Source organism: Lissotriton vulgaris, unplaced genomic scaffold (genome assembly GCF_964263255.1).
Source record: "Lissotriton vulgaris unplaced genomic scaffold, aLisVul1.2 SCAFFOLD_11932, whole genome shotgun sequence".
In the NCBI taxonomy this organism is placed as follows: Eukaryota; Metazoa; Chordata; class Amphibia; order Caudata; family Salamandridae; genus Lissotriton; species Lissotriton vulgaris.
Window position 1 is genome coordinate 7,814 of NW_028243694.1, and position 20,698 is coordinate 28,511.

The 20,698-nt window shown below is 41.1% G+C and overlaps 1 protein-coding gene across 1 annotated transcript; it reads left to right on the plus strand.

Annotated features, from left to right (window-relative positions):
* Window positions 1-656: 656 nt before the first annotated feature.
* LOC147668250 (uncharacterized) lies at window positions 657-15,905 on the plus strand. The gene is made up of 5 exons (XM_086948669.1): window positions 657-716; window positions 5,166-5,201; window positions 11,404-11,841; window positions 14,865-15,080; window positions 15,595-15,905. Exons 3-5 carry the CDS (start codon window positions 11,404-11,406, stop codon window positions 15,877-15,879), a joined length of 939 nt encoding a protein of 312 aa, XP_086804795.1. The 5' UTR covers window positions 657-716; window positions 5,166-5,201; the 3' UTR covers window positions 15,880-15,905.
* Window positions 15,906-20,698: the final 4,793 nt, after the last annotated feature.

Genomic DNA, 20,698 nt, shown 5'->3' on the forward strand with positions numbered 1-20,698 from the left:
GTTGAAGTCCAATTACACTAACGTAAAAAAAAGGCCCTTTGCTTTGTCAGTTCCGAGCAAAATCTTATGTGGGCTTAAGGGAGTTGCCCAGGGAAGTCTACTGGCGCGCCAATGTCGAAACTCCATCTGCATACACATTCAAACATTCACACTTCCAAGTCGCGCACATCAGCTAGTGTGACTTTTCCTTGGGGCAAGGGAAGGACTAAAAGCTTTGATCCTTTCTTAAACCAAAAAAAAAAAAAGATTCTTGCATCGTTACCCCCTATTTAAGCAGAGGGACGGGTCACTTTAAGTCATACTCTCTTTTTACCTGCGAGGACAGAACTTCGACTTACAGAACGGCGCTGTACTTGCTGCTATCGACCAACAGCCACTGAAAAATTACGGCATTCAATCTTAGAACGTAAGTGCATGCAAGCTTTATTTCTATACATCTAAGGGACAGTATTGATACATTTACTTGCGTTTATTAGAACGGTTATTATATCAACATTGCACCTGTGTTAAATTATTCTGCGACATGTTTGTTTGCAAATCTACATTTTCTATGGTAATACTTAGCAAAGGACTACGTAATTTCTCAAACAGGTCATACCTTTGTTTAAACCAACCGATACATATTGTTTTTTTTATCGTTATCTCTTGTAGGTTATTGGTACGCTTTCAACATTTCCTTGATAGGGGGAAAGAAACTGCGCACCAACATATATCATGTAAGTACAGCCAACTGTTCACTCTTCTACACAATTTTTACTTCCGTTCCTAACACTCCGACTCGCCACACAGAACATTCCTTCCAATAATTCAAGGCACAACATAAGTTTGACACACACCCATTCATTCTTATATTTAATGCAACACAGTAACTACTCCTAATTACAACATGACACACACACCTTCTTTTTACGTCTGTTACTATTACCTTTTCACGCACACGGTTAAGAACACATACTATATAACACGCACGGCGAATTGAGTGCAACCACAACAGAACACTCCTTACGATTTTTGTCACAGCTTCACAGCAATACAGTAAACAGGATGATCGGACTGAACAGTGAACAGAGCTCCAGCTTACACTACTCACACACACCTTGTCAGATTATCTTTCAATATTACACGCATACCGCTTGCATTCTCAGATTAAATGTAACACATTAACCAGTGCAAGTTACAAGATGACACATACGCACCCTTTTTTTTACATCTATTAGTATTAACTTTTCACGCACACACTGTTAGGAACACATACTATATCACACGCACGCCAAAATGAGTGCGACCACATTAGAACACTCATTACGCTTTCATTGACAGCTTCATAGCAAGACAGTAAACTGGATGATCGGACTCAAGAGTGAACAGAGCTGCATCTTACACTAATCACACACAGCCTGTCACATTAGGCAAAACACTGACTGCCCCCCTTATACAGCACGTGCGACTCCAACGCAATCTAAGATCATAGCACTTCGCCACTACAGCACCAAACTTTCAGGCACAACTTCAAATTGCACATTTATTTGCACGCAAACAGGCTACACTTCACAACATTCACCCGCAGCTTTACTGGCACACAGTAAGTAATCCAAGTTACTAGCTGACACACGAAAACAGCCGCTCGTACAACTACTAGTATTACCTTTCCACAAACACACATCCAATAACACATTAGCCAGGATTTGCGGCCTACAAAAATAAACACTTCACTTTACACTTACTACACTATTCCCAGGCACATTGTAACATTAGGGAGAATAGTACAGCCATAAACCGTTCGCAACACTTCGCCACACCACAACAAAATTTTCATACACACATTCCACGAACAAGGGCACTTTCACACACACCCTCTATTACATGGCTACTCACAATCTTTCTCTCAGGGGCCAAATTTACTGTTTACTTTGTGTCCAAGGACCGCATCGGTGGGGGCAGGGTCAGTGGTTAAGGGTCGGGGCTACAGCAACAACATAAAACTGGCCATGAGGTTAATCACAGGACCCTGCAGCCGAAGGCTTCGTCCACTGAGCCCTCCCGGCATACACATAATTGTCTCGCTCTCTTTCTCTCTTCGTCTCCCTCCCTCTCTATAGCACACTAATCACACACACCCTGTCACATTAGGCAAAACACTGCATCTTACACTAATCACACACAGCCTGTCACATTAGGCAAAACACTGACTGCCACCCTTATACAGCACGTGCAACTCCTACGCAATGTAACATCATAGCACTTCGCCACTACAGCACCAAACTTTCAGTCAGAACTTCTAATTGCACATTAATTTGCACGTAAACAGGCAACACTTTACAACATTTACGCAGAATGCATTCATTCGCAGCTTTACTTGCACAGTTAGTAATCCAAGTTACAAGCTGACACACGGAAACAGCCGCTCGTACAACTACTAGTATTACATTTTCACAAGCACACATCCAATAACACATTAGCCAGGATTAGCTGCCTACCCCAAAAAAAACTGGACCTTACACTTACTACACTATTCACAGGCACATTGGGACATTAGGGGGAATAGTACAGTCATAATCCGTTCGCAACACTTCGCCACACCACAACAAACTTTTCATACACACAATCCACGATCAAGGGGACTTTCGCCCACACCCTCTATTACATGGCTACTCACAATCTTTCTCGCAGGTGAAAAATTTACTGTTTACTTTGTGTCCAAGGACCGCATCGGTGGGGGCAGGGTTAGTGGTTAAGGGTCGGGGCGACAGCAACAACATAAAACTGACCATGAAGTTAATCACAGGACCCTGCAGCCGAAGGCTTCGTGCACTGAGCCCTCCCGGCATACACATAATTTTCTCGCTCTCTTTCTCTCGCGGTCTCCCTACATCTCTATAGCTCTCTCTCCCTCTCTATAGCTCCCCCTCCCTCTCTCCTGTCTTCCTCTGTCTCACTCTAACTGTGTTCCTCCCTCTGTCTCACTCCCCCTCTCTTCTTCCTCCTCTCTCCCTCCCTCTCCGTCTCCCTCCCTATCACCCTGCATCTCACTCCCTTTCTCTTCCTCTACCTCCATTTCCCTTCCTTTCCCTAACTTTCCCTTCCTCTCTGTCTTTGTACATAACTCTCCATTTGTCTCCCCTTTACTCCCTCTCTATCTTTCTACATTACTTGCACACTAACTGGGTACACTTTCAATATTACACGCACACCGCATTCATTTTCATATTCAATGCAATATAGTAAGTAATCTAAGTTACACGATGACACACACACACATTTTTCGGTACGTCTCGCACTATTAACTCTTCACGCACACACTCACTCCCTCTCCATCCCCAACAACAATTCCAGCTTTTAAAACTACCCACAGACACATTCAAGTCCCACATCCTCAGCAATTCTCAACTATTTTCCTAATACAAATAACGACACTACTTTAAGGGGGTCGTTATTTTTTGAAGCCTCACACACAAACTCACCCTCACTTACCCGCAACGCCTCACCCTCACTCACCCTCACCCTCACTCACACTCACCACCTCACCCTCACCCTCACTTACCCTCAATGCATCACCCTCAGTCACCCTTAACAGCTCTCCCTCACTCACCCTCAACGCCTCTCCCTTCCTCACCCTCACCCTCACTCACCCTCAACGCCTCACCCTCACCCGCACTCACCCTCATTCTCACTCACCTTCAGTCACCCTCAACACCTCACCCTCACTCACCCTCAACGCCTCGCCCTCCCTCACCCTCCCTCACCCTCAGCCTCACTCACCCTTACTCACCCTCACCCACCCTCACGCTCATCCTCACTCACCCTCACTTACCCTCACTCACCCTCAGTCACCCTCAGTCACCCTCACTCAACCCCTCACCCTCACTCTCACTCACCCTCAACACCTCACTCACCTTCAATTTCACTCACCCTCAATTTCACTCACCCTCACTCATCCTCAACACTTCCCCCACCCTCACTAGCCCTCAACACCTCACACACACACCCTCAACACTTCTCCCTCAACTCCTCACTCACCCTCACTCTCACTCAACACTTCAACACCTCAGCCTCAGCCTCACCCTCACCCTCACTCACCCTCAACACCTCACTCACCCTCAACACCTCATTCTCACTCACCCACACTCACCCTCATCCTTACTCACCCTCAACTTCTCACCCTCACTCACCCTCAATCTCTAAGCCTAACCTACCTTCACTCACCCTCAACCCCTCACCCTCACTCACACTCACTCACACTCACCCTCACTCAACCTCATGCTCACTCACCCTCATGCTCACTCACCCTCAACACATCATCCTCACTCACCCTCACCATCACTCACCCTCAAACCGTCACCCTCACTCACCCTCACCCTCACCCTCACTCACCCTTAATACCACTCACCCTCACTCACCCTCATCCCCTCCCCCTCACTCACCCTCACCCTCAACACCTCACCTCACTAACACTCAACACCTCACACTCACACCCTCAACATTTCACCCTCACTCACCCTCAACCCCTCACCCACACTCACCCTCTCTCTCCCTCTCTAGCTCCCCCTCCCTCTCTCTTGCCTTCCTCTTTCTCACTCTAACTTTGTTAATCCCTCTGTCTCCCTCCCCTTCTCTCTCCTTCCCTCCATCCCCGTCTCCCTTCCTATCACTCTCCCTCTCACTCCCTTTCCCTTCCTCTCACTCCATTTTCCTTTCTTTCCCTCACTTTCCCTCCCTCTCCCTCACTCTCCATCTCCCTCACTCTCCCTCCCTTTTACTCCCTCGGCATTTCCCTCCCCTTCACTCCCTTTCTGTCTTTGTACATTACTTGCACACTAACTGGGTACACTTTCAATATTACACGCACACCGCATTCATTCTCAGATTCAATGCAACACATTAACCAGTCCAAGTTACAAGATAACACACACACACATTTTTTTATGTCTCTCAGTATTAACTTTTCACGCACTCACTCACTCTCTCTCTGTCCCCCTTTTCCTCTCACTCCCTCTCTCTCCCTCTATCATCTCACCCTGCCTGTGTGCCAGCCGTGGCGCATACACTCACAGCAGCACTAGAGCTCTTAACAGGTCTTTAAAAGACTATTTACATGCTAATGTGCCCTTTATGGGAAAAATTCGAAAAAATATATTCTAAACATTATGTTTTTTTTCTCCTTTCAGATTATTAAAACAACAACAAAAGAAACAGAAGTTAAGGTAAATACTACTTTGCCACTTAGTTTAAAATTTGTTAAAAGTTCATACCTTACAGTCCCCAAAAATATTTGTTAGTTCACAAACCTTCTTAATTTACATTTGTTGATAACAACATTTCAGTATAACTTATAAGATGCAGAGATGCTTGAAAGCAAGTTACCATCAAGGGAATAGCAAATTTAATAGCAAATCACAAGGTAAGCAATGCTTACCAAATAGTGCTTTTGCTGTCTTGCACAATTTATGCAAGCCAGTAACTACTTGGAACTCTAATGATCTGCATTATATAATGGACCGTGGGGACGCTTTATATCTCCAAATGCATTCTATTAACAAAGAAACACTTATGCATCCAGATGACCTGCCAAGGTATATAGACCACAATCAAGAGATATATTCACTTTTGCTACGGAATGCTTACTACGGTGATGTCCTTAAACGTTTTGATAAAGCCTACCCAGATATTAGCACAGCATTAAATGTTACTATTAATAAGCACTGTGGTGTTCTACTTTGTATGAATGTTTATGTAATAGCTATTTTCAAACATATGCAATCATACTTTGTATTTGATTCACATAGTAGGGACCATGAAGGCATGCCTCATTCAAACGGAACATGTGTTACAATTGCATTTAATTCGTTTGAAGGGCTAATTCAATATGCTATGAAACTAGCATATAACTTTACACATCAGGCTGAGCAATGTGTCCAATTTGAATTAACACCAATAGATATAAAAGTCATTCAAAGGAAATCCTTTACAAAAGCACTTACTGTGCACAAGAAAAATAGTCACCTACCGCAAGAAAGAAAAATTTGGGTACATACTACTGAATGTACTCCTAATCAGACGATAACATCAACATCAATGTCTTCTGATGATTTACTGAATAAAACTAAGGGAGGGAATAGCAATAGTAATCATTTAGCACAATTACCAGGTAATAGTAAAGCTATACAGGGAACAAATAAACAGTCTCGGAAAAGAAAAAGGGATTCAAGTACATGTCCAACTAAAGTTGTACAAAGAAAAAAAGTTAATACAGCTGAAGAAGACATTACCAACAGTCAACTAAGTGCTACTGATAATAACATACCCATCTTCACGCAGGGCCAAAGACAGAAACGAGGTAAACAAATCCATACAATCATTCGCAAATTCCACCGGGAAATATTGCATGGCCCAGAGTACATTTGTACTCTTTGCAATCAACTGTGGCATAAACAAACGTTGCTAAATATACGCAGTGTTAGCCAATCCGAAATTTTCAACAAGTGTAACATTAGTAACAAGAAAACCAATTTTATTTGTAAGACTTGCTATTATTACATTCGCAAAAACAAAATACCACCATGTTCTATTGTAAATGGCATGGGCTTCCCAAATGTACCAGTTGAATTAGAATTATATGATTTAGAAGAAAGATTAGTTTCACCTAGGATACCATTCTTACAAATTCGGAGTCTGCCACGCGGTTTTCAAAAATCATTATCAGGTGCAGTAGTTAATGTACCTGCAGATGTTATGACAACTGTTACAATTTTACCAAGGCAAATTAATGACGCCATGACAATCCCAGTGAAATTAAAAAGGAAATTAATCTATAAATCATATACACATTATGAGAATATTAGACCAAATACAGTAAAAAAGGCAGCTACTTGGCTAGCTAAAAATAGTACAATGTTTAATGAATATGGTGTTACGATTAACCCTGACTGGGAGTATATACCTCCAGAAATAGAATCTCACAATGAGACTTCTGAGACAAACAATTCATCTGATAGTTCTGACAACATAGAAGCTGGGAATTTGGATACTATGTTAACAAATGAAACTATTACTAGTAATTCGCTGAATGTGTTAAGTTTCGCTCCAGCTGAACATAACACGCCAAGAGGTTTATATGAGGATAAAGATTCAGAGTTTTTGGCTTTCCCTACTATTTTTTGTGGTGAGCGAAGGCCTAACAATAAGGAAAGACACATACCGGTACATTATAGTACTATTTGCCAAGCAGAGTTAAGGAGTTATGATAGAAGAGTCGCTAAATCTATTACTAATGTGTTTTTTAAACTGAAGAAATTACATATTAAGCAGATCCATGGTAAAATCAACATTTCCATCAGAAAACATTTTACAGATGGAAATAAAATAACTGCTAAAGACATTAAATGTAATATTGCCAATGTTTTACAGTTTAATGAGGGGTACAAAGTATTAAAAACTATACGCAGTTCACCTCCATATTGGGAAGGTTGCAAAAAAGATATTTTTGCAATGATAAGGCAACTTGGCATACCCACTTTCTTTTTGACTTTATCTGCTGCTGAAACAAAATGGCACCATTTAATAAATATACTATTGAGAGTTAGAAACTTAAAGGAATGTACAGAGGAAGAATTCTTAAACATGTCTTGGGAAACTAAAAGTAAATTAATACAAGAAGATCCAATAACATGTGCAAGACAGTTTGACTATCAAGTTAGGAAATTCTTTAATTGTGTTTTGCTGAATGGCACTAATCCAATTGGGGAAATAGTAGACTACTTTTACAGAGTCGAATTCCAACAAAGAGGTTCTCCACATATACATGCATTACTCTGGGTAAACAAAGCACCATTGTATGGTGTTTCACCAGTGGAAGAAGTCAATAGCTTTATTGACAAATATATCACTTGTCATAAGTCTGAGAACCCTGTTTTACAACCGTTAATAAATCTACAAAGGCATGGTCACACCAAAAATTGCAGACGTAAACAGCAACGGACATGCAAATATCAATATCCCAAATATCCAATGTCAAGAACGCTCATATTAGAGCCATTAACACTTGAGGAGACAAATAAGCAATGGCAAGATAATATGAAAATAATACATGAAGCTATGAATAATACTACTTTTAATACACTTTCTTTTGAGGAATTTTTAGACTTCATTAAAATGGATGATAAAGAATATATTACTTCTATACAAACTAGCTTACAAAAAACAACTATTTTTTTAAAAAGAACACCAGGCGAATGCTTCATCAATAACTACAATAGTACTCTTTTAGAAGCTTGGCGAGCAAACATAGACTTGCAGTTTATACTAGACCCTTATGCTTGTGCAGTCTATATTATCTCATATATCAGTAAATCGCAAAGAGGAATTAGCAAACTTCTAGCGCAAGCTGCTAAAGAGGTAACAAGCAATAGTAATATCAAAGATCAACTTAAACACATAGGAAACAAATTCCTCAACTGCACAGAAATTAGTGCTCAAGAAGCAGCATATCTAATTCTTCAAATACCATTACGGAAAAGCTCACGATCATTTGTATTTATTAATACTAGCCGTCCAGAGAAAAGAACTTATTTAATGCGTGATATCGAAACTATTAATAACTTGCCCGAAAATTCAACTGACATTCAATGTGAAAATATTATTATTAAGTACTGCAAACGGCCACAATCATTAGAGATGTGCACGTTAGCAGACTATGCGGCTAATTTCAACTATGTGAAGAAAAAAACACATGGGAAAGAAATAAATGATTGCGAAGATTTACTTGCAGAACAAAACTTTTACAGCTCAGATGAGGAAGAATTAGAAATAGAATGTAGTGACGGAAATAAACAACAACAGAAACAGAATTATGATTATGCTTTAAATAAGCGCAGACAAGGGAAAATAATACGCTTTTGCAGATTTAGCAAAAATAATGAACCAGAAGAGTATTATAGAGAAATATTAATGTTGCACTATCCATGGAGGGAAGAAGAAAAAATACTAATCAACAAGGAAACTTACTATGATAGGTATCTGGAAGTTAAAACATTTGTTGACACACAACTAAAAATCTATAACAAACAGCATGGCGAAGTTACAAACATTATTCATGAACAGTGTCATGAAAATGTAATTTCACCTCCTCTATCACCAACTGTTAATATACAGACAGAAGACCAAAATCCAGAACATAATAATAGATATGATTTGGCTCTAGATTTAGGAATTAGAACTACAACTGAAGAACAAAGCTCAACTAACGTTATTTTACCCAATGAAAAATACCAACAACTTATGCAAAACTTAACGGAAGAACAACTTAAATTTGTTTACCATCACTTGCATTGGTTTAAAACTACAAGCACTCCATGCTATACTTTTTGCACTGGAGGGGCTGGTGTTGGGAAAAGTTTTGTAATATCTGCACTATATCAAACTTTACTACGCTACTATAACACTAAGGCCGGTGAAAATCCTGATAATGTTTATATCTTACTTACTGCTCCAACAGGAAAGGCTGCCCATAATATTAATGGCAAAACACTGCATAGCACTTTCAAAATACCTGTGTCGCAAAGTTTGACTTATAAACAACTGAGTCATGAACATAGAACTGCTCTACAAATGGAAATGATGCATGTTAGAGTTGTTATTATTGATGAAATTTCAATGGTAGGACACAATATGTTGAATTTTATACATAACAGGCTTCAAGAAATTAAATCATCTAATGAACCATTTGGAGGAATTTCTATTTTAGCCATTGGTGACTTTTACCAATTAAAACCTGTATTTGACAGATACATTTTTCAGGATTCTACACAAATGTATGGTCCTTTAAGTGCTAACTTATGGAAAGAACATTTTAAAATTTTTAAATTAACAAAAATTATGCGCCAAAAAGAAGATCTACAATTTGCAGAATTACTAAACCGATTGAGAGAAGGCAAGCATACTGAAGAAGATATTTCACAAATTAAGCAAAGGGAAATACAACCTGATGAGACTTTATTAGAAACAATTCCATATATCATGTCAACTAATCTAGAAGTTAATGAAATTAACAAAAAGGTTTTAGAACAACATTGCAAAGATTATCCAGTCTACATAACAGTAGCAAGCGATACCGTCAGTTCTGATTTGTCTGAAAATGTGAAAAAAACGATTCTTAAGCAACTGCCCAAAGATCCACAGAAAACAATGGGCCTTTCACATACATTACACATTGCCTTACAACTTCGTTATGATTTAAGTTGCAATGTGGATGTCAATGATGGTTTAACAAATGGCGCAACTGGTGTTGTACAATTAGTTGAATTGATTAACAATACACCTATTATTGTTTGGTTGTTATTTGACAATCCCACTATAGGACAAACAACCAGACAACAATATAAACACTTATTTCATTCACAAATACAAAATACATGGACACCAATACATGCTATAGCTAGACATTTCCAATACACTAAAAAATGTATTACCATTATACGGAAGCAATTTCCTTTACGCCAAGCCTCAGCACGCACTATACATCGCACACAAGGTGCAACTCTCGAACCACTTTATATACACTTTAATAACAGCAAGATTCATCATTTGCCTTATGTTGCTATTAGCAGGGCAAAATCAATACAAAATGTATATGTACACAATTTTGATGAACGTAAAATTGTAGTACATCCACAAGTTAATGAGGAAATGCACAGATTAAGGACAGAAATGCCACTTGAAATACATATCCCACAGTTACATACATACAGTGCACATTTCAATATCATTGCACACAATATAAGATCACTACAGAAAATTTTTTCATCTATGGTAGCGGATAGGAATATATTACAAGCAGACATTATTTGCTTAACTGAGATCAACACTACAAGAAATGCTACAGCTAATGTTTTCACGATAGAACAATATCATCACATTATATTTGATAAATTTCATACATACAACACAAACCATGGAATGATTATGTACTACAAAAAAGATTTATTTATATTGCCTATTTATGAGACACTTCAAGGGATAGACATTTTACATTTTACTCTACAGATTGATAACACAGATTACCTTATTATTATTTTATACAAACCACCCCTAAAAAGTATAACTTCTCTTTTTGATTTCATCACAAATATTACGGATTTTTACCCCACACACAAATTGATTATTATAGGGGATTTCAATGTGGATGTATCTCAACAAAATGCAAACAGCAAGCAATTACTTGGATTCTTTGAAACAAAATTACAATGTCAACAACTCATTAACAGTTACACAACTAACTACCAATCCATTTTAGATCATATATATACAAATGTCCAACTACACAACTATGGTACTTTAGAATGCTATTACAGTGATCATAAAGCAATATGGGTTTGTATTTAACATGTTATATCACATTTTCTATTTCAGATGATGTCTATTGAAGAAATAATGAACATTAATACCGATGACAACAAACCATACCAGAAACCAATAAGAGTTAATGTCATCAACTGCTCAGGGAAAACTACGTACAAAAATGCTAAACAAGAGCAGAAAATTTTATTCCATTTGGCTTTAGCAGATAAAACTGGAACAATAAAATGTACTTGTTACCAAGAAAATTTATATGAGCAAACGAAAAATAACTGTGGACTACTGATACGAAACTTTATTATCAAAAACAAAACAATTTTAATTACAAAACAAACTAAAGTAACCAAATTTCCCGCAATGACAATCGAGGAGGGCCTGATCCAACAAGCAAACAACATTTTGCATCCGCCTGCACCATCGGCTTCTCCGATCAAGGAAATAAAACGGGCAAGTCTGAAAAGCCTGATGACCGTTTCAGGGACAATAATTGCCGTAAGTATGAACACAAACATGTCATCATGTCAACTAAAAAAAAATATTGTCTCGCATTTGAAAAGTTGGACTTATTAGTATTGTAAATGACATATCTTATATATTTTTTACTTTTTAAAATTGCAAGTCTAAATAGCACACCTATGTCATGTGACAGGCAGACCTGCCCTTAGGGCAGGTATGCTTGCCACATGGCACCTGTGCCTTTTTTGGGGGTGCCAGAGGGTGTCAAAGTGACACCCCATGCACCCTTCTGAATTCTTTAATTACCGATTCGGTAAATACCGAATCAGTAATGCCTAATCATTCCTATGGGCTTCAAAGCCCATAGGAATTAATGGGCATTACCTATTCGGTATTTACCGATTCGGTAATTAAAGAATTGTTAAGGATTCGGTAACAAATCCAGATGTTGAGACCTACATACCATTTACCTATTTTTAAATACCGAATCGGTAGGATTCGGTATTTCAAAATAGGTAAATGGGATTTACCTACATCGGGCCCTTAGTAACTTCACTAACAAGCTCAAAAAAGGTTGCATTATACACTCTTTCACACTATGTAGAAAGTAAGAGTTTTGGGAAATATAATAGGCCAGTGCTTTGGGGTATACTACAAATTCAAGTACTCTCCACAAAGCCATTTTTACAAAAAATTATGCAATATGGTAGAAAGGATGTTCATTTGGGTCGTGAAATATAATACATTATATTGCCATTCATACAACGCACTAGTACTATGTGTTTTTACTGACACTATTTTATAGAATGGTTCTTTTTGGGTTTAACAAAAGGACGCAAAGACTGTCTTTACATCAATGCCTCACCCTCAGTCACCCTCACTCACCCTCAACACCCCACCCTCACTCTCCCTCAACACCTCACCCTCAACAATTCACCCTTAATGCCTCACTCACCGTCAATCTCACTCACCCTCAATCACCCTCAACACCTCCTCCTCACTCACCCTCAATCACCCTCACTAGCCCTCAACACCTCCCACTCAAAAACTCTACCCTTCTCCCTCAACTCCTCACTCACCCTCACTCTCACTCAACACCTCAACACCTCAGCCTCACCCTCAACATCAATCACTCACCCTCACTCACCCTCATCCTTACTCACCCTCAACTTCTCACCCTCACTCACCCTCAACACCTCACCCTCACTCACCCTCAACACCTCACCCTCAACAATTCACCCTTAATGCCTCACTCAGCCTCAATCTCACTCACCCTCAATCACCCTCAACACCTCCCACTCACTCACCCTCACTCACCCTCACTAGCCCTCAACACCTCCCCCTCAAAAAGTCAACACTTCTCCCTCAACTCCTCAGTCACCCTCACTCTCACTCAACACCTCAACACCTCAGCCTCACCCTCAACACCTCACCCTCACTCAATCAATCACCCTCACTCACCCACACTCACACTCATCCTTACTCACCCTCAACTTCTCACCCTCAATCTCTCACCCTCAACACTCCCTCACTCTCACTCACCCTCAACCCCTCACCCTAATTCAGCCTCACTCACACTCACCCTCACGTAACACCTCATCCTCACTCACCCTCACTCACCCTCAACCCCACCCTCACTCACCCTAACCCTCACTCACCCTCAACACCTCACCCTCAATCACTCACCCTCACCCTCACCCTCACTCATGTCATCATATGTACTAAAAAAATGCATAGTTGGCTTACACACACAGTACACCTTTAGTAACTTCATTAACAATTTTTAAAAAAAACGCATTATACACTCTTTCACTCTATGTAGAAAGTACGCGTTTTGCAAACTATAATATGCCAGCACTTTGCTGTATACTACAAATACAAGTACTCTCTACAAAGCCATTTTTTGCAATAAATATTGCTATCATTTAGGAAGGATGTTCATTTGGGTCGCTAAATATAATACATTAGATGGCCATTCATACAACGCACTAATAATATGTGTTTTGACAGTCACTATTTTATACAATGCTTACTTTTTCTTTAGGAAGAGAACGCAAACACTGTGTTTACCTCAATGCCTCACCCTTAGTCACCCTCACTCATCCTCAAAACGTCACCCTGACTCACCCTCAACACCTCACCCTCAACACTTCAGCCTCAACGCCTCACTCACCCTCAATCTCACTCACCCTCAATCACACTAAACTCCTCACCCTCACTCACCCTCACTAGACATCAACACCTCCCCCTCAAAAACGTAACACTTCTCCCTCAACTCCTCAGTCAACCTCACTCTCACTCAACACCTCAGCCTCACCCTCACCCTCACCCTCAACACCTCACCCTCACTCAATCACTCACCCTCACTCACCCACACTCACCCTCATCCTTACTCACCCTCAACTTCTCAACATCAATCACCCTCAATCTCTCACCCTCAACACTCACTCACTCTCACCCTCAACTCCTCACCCTAAATGACCCTCACTCAGCCTCACTCACACTCACCCTCATCCTTACTCACCCTCAACTTCTCACCCTCACTCACCTTCAATCTCTCACCCTCACCCTCTCACCCTCACCCTCACTCACCCACACTTACATTCACCCTCACCCTCACGTAACACCTCATCCTCACTCACCCTCACTCCCCATCAACTCCTCACCCTCACTCACTCACAATCAACACCTCACACTCAATAACTCACCCTCACCCTCACTCATGTCATCATGTCTACTTAAAAAATGCATAGTTGACTTACACACACATTACACCTTTAGTAACTTCAATAACTAACTCAAAAAAATTAGAATTATACACTCTTCACACATAGTAGCAAGTATGACTTTTGAAAACTATAAGATGGCAGTGCTTTGGTGTATAGTACAAACACAAGTACTCTCTACAAAGCCATTTTTTGCAATAAACAATTCAATCTTTTAGAAAGGATGTTCATTTGGGTCGTTAAATATGATACTTTATATTGCCTTTCATACAATGCACTAGTAATATGTGTTTTTACAGTCACTATTTAATAGAATGCTTTCTTTTTGTGTAGGAAGAGGACGCAAAGACTGTGTTTATCAATGGGCAAGATACCCCACTCAAATCTATTACAATAAAAGATGCAACTGATGATATAAAAGTGACACTGCGGAGAGAAGCGTCACTATTTAAAATACATCTTGGCAAATATGTTACCCTGACGCACGTCACTGTACATGAATTCAATTGCCAAAAAATATTGAATACAACGCGCCATAGCAAAATGGAGGTAAGCACAACAAACAAAAGCTTTTGCAATTATCTCTTTTCAGCCACTCTTGGACTTTCACCCAGTCTTGCCCTTTCACCCACTCTGCCCCTTTCACCCACTCTGCCCCTTGCACCCACTCTGGACCTTTTACCCACTCGGGACATTTCACCCACTTGGGACCTTTCACCCACTCGGGAGCTTTCACCCACTCGGGACATTTCACCCACTCGGGACCTTTCAACAACTCTGGCCCTTTCACACACTCTAGGCCTATCACCCACTCTAGACTTAGCACCCACTCTAGACTTATCACCCACTCTAGACTTATCACCCACTCTCGACCTATCACCCACTCTCGACCTATCACCCACTCAAACCCTATCAACAACTGGGACCCTTTCACCTACTCAGTCCATTTCACCCAATGTGGCCCTTTCAACCACTCTGTCCCTTTCACCCACTATAGGCCTTACACAAAACATAAAGTATACAAATTTAAAAACTAATTGTTGCTTTTGTTTTCTCTCAACAGGTAACAGCCCCACCAGAGGAAAAGATGGACATTCAAATTTATGGTGTTGAAAGCTCTACAGAGCAAAATAGTATTATCACAATAAAAGTGACAAACACAGACGAATATCAATCTATGCCCATCGAAAACGAGATCTTAATTAAATGGTTTATGTTAGATGAGGAAGTTGACAACATCGGAGATGCCCTTGTCCATTTTTTGCCACAAACTTTTGAAGTTGTCTTTTGTAATGGCCAAATCATAAAGATTCTGAAAGAAAAAGACGATGAAATATGTTCTGACTAAATTTTGCATGTTGCCAGGATATCTTATTTTTGTACAAAGTTAAAAAATAAATATTTGTGTTTTTTTTTCAAAAATAAAAAAGTGTGGAATACAAATTTTACAACTACTATGGTAATTTTTTCTATACAAAAGTCAAATTATAACTAATACACTCAATTTATACAACATAGTCACACCCACATACAACATTCAGCCAATCCATTTGACATTACAAAAACATATACAAAATACACATACTTTGTAGCTTGCACGCACTACAGTAGTATGTATGAATGAGACTGTTGTTGTGCTAAATACGCCTGTGCTGGTGCAGAGTTATGCTGTGTTGTTGCTCAATGTTACTGTGGGGGGCCGAATGATAAGGTGGTATTGCTGCGTGTTGCATTGCTGGACATCACAAATTAGGTTGTTGGGAGAAGTGCAACTGTTGTTGGGATGAGTTATGCTGTGGTGGTAATAGTTGAACACTAACACAGCACAACTCATCATCAACACATCACAACAACAGCATTAGGAAGCACCACACTAACATCACTCATCAACACACCAACATCACTCTACACCACCACAACAGCATCATTCTACAATAACAACATACAAAAACACAAACACACTTTACATTAAAATAACTAGTCACACATGCAAAACACTCACATTTGCCAATCACACCCTCACTCACACTCACTCACCCTCAACTCATCACCCACCCTCAATTACACTCACTCACCCTTAACACCTCACCCTCACTCTCCCTCAACACCTCACCCTCACTCATCCTCAACACATCACCATCACCCTCACCCACCTTCACTCACCATCAACACCTCACCCTCACTCACCCTCACTCACCCTCAACACCGCACCCTCAAACCCCCAATCACCCTCACTCTCAACACCTCTCCCTCACTCACCCTCAACGCCTCACCCTCACTCACCTTCAGCCCCTCACCCTCACCACCTCACCCTCAATCACCGTCATCCTCACTCACACTCAAGACTTCATCCTCACTCACCCTCAACACATCTGCCTCAATTACCCTCAACCACACTTACCCTCAACACACTATCACACTAAAACAACACACAAACACTTACCACCACTGCACCACTTCACTCACCCTCAACACCTCACCCTTAAACTCTCACTCACACTCACTCTCACTCATCCTCAATAACACACAACACCTCAACCACACTCAGTCTCAAATCCTCAATAACACTCAGCCCCTCACCCTCACTCACCCTCAACACCTCACCCTCAATCACACTCAACACCTCACCCTCACTCACCCTCACTCATCCTCACTCACCCTCAACATACTATCACACTAAAACAACACACAAACACTTACAAACACAGTAACACTTCACTCACACTCAACACCTCACCCTTAACCCCTCACTCACCCTCACTCTTAACCATCCTCAATCACCCTCAACACATCACCCTCAACGCCTCACCAACACTCACCCTCAGCCCCTCACCCTCAGCTTCAACACGTCACCCTCACTCACCCTCAACACCTCACCCTCACTCACCCTCAACAACTCATCATCAACACATCACTCACCCTCACTCTCACTCATCCTCAATACTCTCAACACCTCACCCTCAATACCTCACTCACCCTCAGTACCTCACCCTCACTCACCCTCAACTCCTCACCCTCAACACCTCACCCACACTCATCCTCACTCACCCTCAACAACTCACCATCAACACCTCACCCTCATACTCACTCACCCTCAACACCTCACCCTCATTCACCCTCACTCACCGTCAACACACTATCACACTACAACAACAAACAAATACTTACCATCACAGCAACACTTCACTCACCCTCAACACCTCACCCTTAACTCCTCACTCACCCTCAATCTCACTCATCATCAATCACCCTCAACACCTCACCCTCAACACCTCACTGTCATACTCACTCACCCTCACTCACCCTCAAAACATCACCCTCATTCACCCTCACTCACCGTCAACACACTATCACACTACAACTACAAACAAACACTTACCACCACAGCAACACTTCACTCACCCTAAACACCTCACCCTTAACTCCTCACTCACACTCACTCTCACTCATCCTCAATCACCCTCAACACCTCGCCCTCACTCACCCTCAACGCCTCACCCACACTCACCCTCACACCCTCACCCTCAGCACCTCACTCTATCTCACCCTCAACACCTCACCCTCAACGCCTCACCCACACTCACCCTCAGCTCCTCACCCTCAGCCTCAATACCTCACCCTCACTCACCCTCAACGCCTCACCCTCAGTCAACCTCAACACATCACTCACCCTCACTCTCACTCATCCTCAATCACACTCAACACCTCACCCTCAACACCTCACTCACCCTCAGCCCCTCACCCTCACTCACCCTCAACTCCTCACCCTCACTCATCCTCACTCACCCTCAACACCTCCCCCTCATTCTCACTCACTCTCACCCTCACTCACCCTCATACTCACTCACCCTCAACACACTATCACACTACAACCACACACAAACACTTACCACCACACCACTTCAATCACGCTCAACACCTCCCCCTCAACCCCTTACTTACCCTCACTCTCACTCATCCTCAATCACCCTCAACACCTCACCCTCACTCACCCTCAACACCTCACTCACCCTCATAGCCCCACCCACCCTCAACGCCTCACACTGACTCACCCTCAATCTCACTCACCCTCAACGCCTCACCCTCACTCACCCTCAACACCTCACCCTCACTCACCCTCAACACACTATCACACTACAACCACACAAAAAACAATTACCACCACAGCACCACTCATCACCACTGCAGCAAACAAAGGTCATACAATAAAAACATGTACGCTTTTAACAGTCACACACACAACAACAGCTATCAATGGCCACTTTCACCAGGCATACACACACAACAGTCATCAGTACTGCAGTACTATGTCTAAATGAGACTGTTGGTGTGCAAAATACGGATGTGGAAGTGCAGAGTGATGCAGTGTTGTTGCTCAATGGTACTGTGGGGCTGCAAAAAGATAAAGTGGTATTGCTGCATGTTGCATTCGTGGACATCAGTGATGCCATTGTTGGGAGAAGTGCAACTGTTGTGGTGCTGAGTTATGCTATGGTGGTAATTATTAAACACCAACACAGCACCACTCATCACTAGCACAGAACAACACATCACAACTACAGCATTACTAAGCACCACACACTCACATGCCCACACGCTCACACACCCCCACCCTCACACACATCCACACTCACACACTCTCACACATCCTCGCACACCCACTCACATTCTCAATAAGCCTCATAGCCTCACGCTCGCCAACAATCACTCACCCTCACCCTCACACCATCATCCCCTCACCCTCAACACCTCACCCTCACTCACCATCAACACACTATCACACTACAACCACACACAAACACTTACCACCACAGCACCACTCATTACCACTACAGCATTACTCAGCAGACAAACGGCATACAATCCAAACATGTGCGCTTTTAACAGGCACACACACTAATAGCTAGCAATGGACACTTTCACAAGGCGTACACACACAACAGTCATCAGTGCATCCTTTCACCATGCATACACCCACACAAACAGCCATCAATCCACGCTTTCAACAGTCACACACACCACCAGCCCGAAGTGCACGCTTTAGAACAACTTTTTGTACGTTGCACACACAATTACAGCTATACAAGCATGCTTTGGTGCTGTACAGTACTGCAGTTCTATGTCTAAATGAGACTGGGGGAGTTCTAAATACGGCTCTAGAGTGATGATCTCATGTTGCTCAATTGTAGTGTGGGGGTGCCGAATGTTAATAATGTGCTATTGCTGCCGAAATGGACATAAGGGATGCCGTGCAAGAGAAAATTACTACACACAAGGCAAGTGCGACCGAAAAACACGTACGGCAAAACGAAACTCAATCCATGCCAAAGAATAAAACTAAATAGCAGCCATTGATAAAATACTAAACACACTCTAATGAGAGGAGCCAGACAGAAAATACGTGCGAGCAAAGCAAGACCGAAAACAATAATTACATTAACATCAATAAAAGGAAATGCATAAACAAAAGTATAAGAACTCACAAAGGCACTCTTTCATAATATGAAAATACAATTGTCATTACCTGTCGATCGTAGCAGCTCATTCCCTGAAATGTAGAAAATATAAAAAAAAAAACACAAAAAAGAGAACATACACAGTGCATACATAATACTTTTAACTACAACAAGCAACAAACAAAATAAATGAATAGCGGCGAAACAAGTCACATACGGGTACAAATGACACAAGAAAAAGCTAAGTCAGAGGAAAAATACACATCACAGTGCCACCTCAGGCGAAACGAAACTACTGAAACTACATACCAGGAAGACACTAGCAAAGATTACTCAATGCATCCCGAACAATCAACTTAAACACGAGCCAACATTCGCATAAAGATCAAGAAAAATTAAAAACACAAGGAAAGTGACCGCGAAATAACAACGGACGCAATGTCAAAGACATAACACATACAAAAATAAACATTGCTTTATGTAACATTTCGAAAGAAACCCATTTTTCAAACATATATCTTTTAGAACAAGACTAAAGGATATTGTAACTCAAAACTCGATAATACACAAGGCGCAATACAAATAAAACACTCATACATCCTAATAAAACATTATTAATAATACGTATATACACACAAGTATTAATACATTCAAATTCATGTACTCATTGTTAATAAATGTACATCTTACCAGTCAGACGACGCAGCAACA